The 3,390-nt window shown below is 37.7% G+C and overlaps 2 protein-coding genes across 4 annotated transcripts in view; one reads left to right on the forward strand and one right to left on the reverse strand.

Moving 5' to 3' along the window:
• LOC107748301 (protein CDV3 homolog) overlaps positions 1-1,418 on the forward strand; it is a 9,693-nt gene extending 8,275 nt beyond the window's left edge. For all 3 annotated transcript variants that reach the window (XM_016563043.1, XM_016563042.1, XM_016563044.1), the window contains one exon: positions 1,253-1,418. In XM_016563043.1, the coding sequence (XP_016418529.1) occupies positions 1,253-1,379 (127 nt within the window). In that variant the 3' untranslated portion in view covers positions 1,380-1,418. The remainder of the gene's footprint in view (positions 1-1,252) is intronic.
• Positions 1,419-1,492: 74 nt separating this feature from the next.
• LOC107748298 (vacuolar protein sorting-associated protein 41 homolog) overlaps positions 1,493-3,390 on the reverse strand; it is a 35,570-nt gene continuing 33,672 nt past the window's right edge. Inside the window, exons 28-29 of the mRNA XM_016563036.1 lie at positions 2,842-2,921; positions 1,493-2,521 (exon numbers count right to left, since the gene is read on the reverse strand). Of these exons, the coding sequence (XP_016418522.1) occupies positions 2,441-2,521; positions 2,842-2,921 (161 nt within the window). The 3' untranslated portion in view covers positions 1,493-2,440. The remainder of the gene's footprint in view (positions 2,522-2,841; positions 2,922-3,390) is intronic.

Genomic DNA, 3,390 nt, shown 5'->3' on the forward strand with positions numbered 1-3,390 from the left:
GGCGGGCGGGCTTGAGAACGGCGCGGCCAGCGGATTCGACGATGGAGCGTCCGGCGGGCTTGCGGCAATCACATTTGACGACCCTGGGCTGGACTCCGCTTCATCCACTGTGAAAGCCGATCTGGCGATCGACTGCGCGAAGTTGATGTATTTCCTCAGCGACCAGCACGGATCAGCTCCAGGTTTCTTTGCGTGAACATTTAGGCGGTGTTATGCAAATCTTCCCACATCGTGATGTAGACATGTGGGGGCGTGTTAGAACGAACCGTTTAAGGTCGGCGTGGCGGACTCTTAACTTTTATAAATAATATCTCTTTGGATTTGAGACTTTAGTCTTTGCAACTTTACAGATCTTCTTTATGCACCAAGAGCTTGTAACACTCCAAAGAGAAAGGAAAAATTTAAATTGCATCATATGACCGACCCCTTTAAAGTCTTAAATGCTACAAGATATTCTTAGTTATGATTTCAGGAGGCCCTCAATTTGGGGACAGAATGTAACGATTAAACTTCAAAAGGCTATTATTTTATTGAATAAATATGAGCGCTGCACATTTCAAATTCAGCTGCTGCTTTGTGTACTGCCCTTACCAGGGAAACCGCTATATTTCTGCCGTTCCAAAAGCGCCACCTGCTGGCAGAGATTGAATTTACATTTTCATTAAGCCCTGCTGTTTTTGTTCAGACTGACCAATGTGAAAATCAACCCATGTGAGTTGTAAATGTGAACTAGTGGATCGACAAGAAGATAATGCATTATAAAAATGTAAACAATTAAGACGGTAAAATATATTTGTTATTTAAAGAATTATTATCAAATAATTATTATATTAATTAAATTAATAATAATTTAAACTTTTAACTCCATTTTCTTAAAAAAATGGTTTAAAGACTGAAATGTGAAGTTTAACATTTTATCAAACTTTTTTTTGTGTGTGAAAACCTGTATCTGAACTCTAAATCATGCTTTTTACATTCATTTTAATTTGATTTGTGCAGATATTAAAAAAGGTCCTAAAGTCTTAAATTTAAGATTTAAAATCCTGCAGATACCCTGGTCTGGCAAAAACCATCAATTCATGTTTTTAGGTATATAATTGTCCGGACCTCGGCTGGTGAGGAGGGTTCTTTACTGGACCTCAAGCAATTTCAGTGGAAGACCCCTGGTTTAAAATAAATACATACTATACAGTTGTTAGTATTCCATTTTGAGCATAACCAATCCTGCATACTGGTGGATATTTTGTTGCAGGGACAGAGAGATGGAGAAGACCTTCGAGGTGGTCAAGCACAAGAGCCGGGTCAGAGAAGGGGAAGGCCCAGGCTCCATGCAGCATCTACAGTTAGATAATCAGTATGCCATCCTGGGGGACAAATAAAAGCCATCTCCCCCTCCCCCCCAAGCCTACCGCCAATGGTACAGTAAGACTCGTTGGGGGAAAATGTCCTGCAGCTGTCTGATGCAGTCCTGACTGAGCTGGAGACGTCTGTGCAATAGCATTCTGGAAGGCACTTCCTGGTCGTTTTGCAGGTAAAGCCTGCTTGATTTGATTCTTACCACTCTGAGGAGTAAAAACCACCTCCGTATCCCTCTGTGAGAATGTAGTTCTGCGCTAGTTTGTCAACATATTGTGAATAATGGATTTTCTCTAACAATGTCCCTTTAACCCTTTCATCTCTGTTCCTCTCCTCATTTTATTTGATTCCATGATTGACAAACCATTATTAAAGCTTAACCTTTCTAATCTCATATCATGTTTGTGGTTTGATGTGTATTTTTGCAGCTGTGGTCTGTAGAAGGTGCTGCAGTCATTGCTATGAATAGTTGGCCGTGTCAAATGAGTTCTAGCTTATGTAGATGCGATTTTGTTTACAATGTGCAAATAACAATCTAGCTATTCTGTTTGGACTTTAAACTCCTCACCATGTTTTTTTTAATTTTATTTGACTGGACAGAAACTGCTGGGTTGTTTGTTTATGCTTTTCTTCGAGCAGTTGAGGGTGGTGTACTAAACTACGGTTTTGTGGTAATACATTTAGCTGAATTATTTTGCTGTATGATAGCGGTATATGACTTATCAGTACAGTTCAGCCTTACAAAAACTGATACATTTTGCATTCATCTGAATGACACAAAGATTTTCAAGATGGTGTCTGTTCATACAAACCTTTCAAAAATATAACAATTAGTAATCAAAAAAGATTTGAGGGAAAAAAAGTGACGTTGCACTACGTTTTGTTTGGAACATTGTGGCAAAAGACTTCAACAGATTATATGAGTGCTTTATTGGTGCTTTTATGAAACAAAATCTAGCAATCACAAGCTTGCATTAATAAATACTGTTAGTAAAGGAAAGATTATTTTAAGATCGTTTCATTTTTGACAGGTTCTGATGAGTGAGTGGTAATTATATAACTGTTATTCTACTAGTAGGAATGATTATTTCTTCATCTCCAGTATGCCACTGCCTGGTCCTCTCCGCTTTGCACTGCAGATGTTACAATACTGTATTCCAGGGACCTGCCAAAGAACATAAAATGCAAAACATTAATAGTGCAAAAGCAAAATAAACATTTCTCCTTTTTTAAGATAAAGGGTCAAAGTTTGAATGCAGCAGGCTGGTTCAAATGTGAAGTGTGTCCTTTCTGCATCTCTAGCATTAATAAATGCCATTGGTTGAGCAATTGCTATGCTAGAATGCTAGCAAAATGTTCGGATAGTGCAACTTATCTTAGAAATACAAAATACAGTCTTCTAGTTGTTTTTGCATATTAAGGTGGATTACAAAAAATACTTCACCTTTAAAAAGCAGTTATATGTAAAGATTAAAGAAGACTTACGTTCCCAGGGGATGGCAGACACTCCTTGTGGAACATGTGTCTGCAGTGAAACACCACCACACCGAATGCCTGAGCCGTGTCTTTGATTGTGAATTAAATTAAAAATAAGAATTAAAATAATGATTGGGTGACAGCTCTTATTTTCCTGTTTTTTTGTGTATATATTGTGCACGTTATCCATTTAAAAATTCACACACACATACATATACAGTGCCTTGCGAAAGTATTCATTACCCCATTCATTTTTTCACATTTTATGTTGCTGCCTTATGTTAAACAGCTTTAGGTTACTTTTTTTCCACATCAATCCACTCCATACACCATACTGACAAAGCAAAAACAGAATTGTCACAACTTCGTACATTTATAAAAAATAAAAAAAAACTGAAATAAGTATTCATACCCTTAACTAAATATTTCGCTGAAGCACCTTTACAGTCTCAAGTCTTTTTTTTGTTTGATGCGACAAGCTTTGATCATCATCATTTGGCAATTATCTGCCATTCTTCTCCTCACCTCTTCACCTCTCAAGCTCTGTCAGGTTGGATG

Source organism: Sinocyclocheilus rhinocerous, unplaced genomic scaffold (assembly GCF_001515625.1).
Source record: "Sinocyclocheilus rhinocerous isolate Xijiao unplaced genomic scaffold, SAMN03320098_v1.1 scaffold1762, whole genome shotgun sequence".
Lineage (NCBI taxonomy): Eukaryota > Metazoa > Chordata > Actinopteri > Cypriniformes > Cyprinidae > Sinocyclocheilus > Sinocyclocheilus rhinocerous.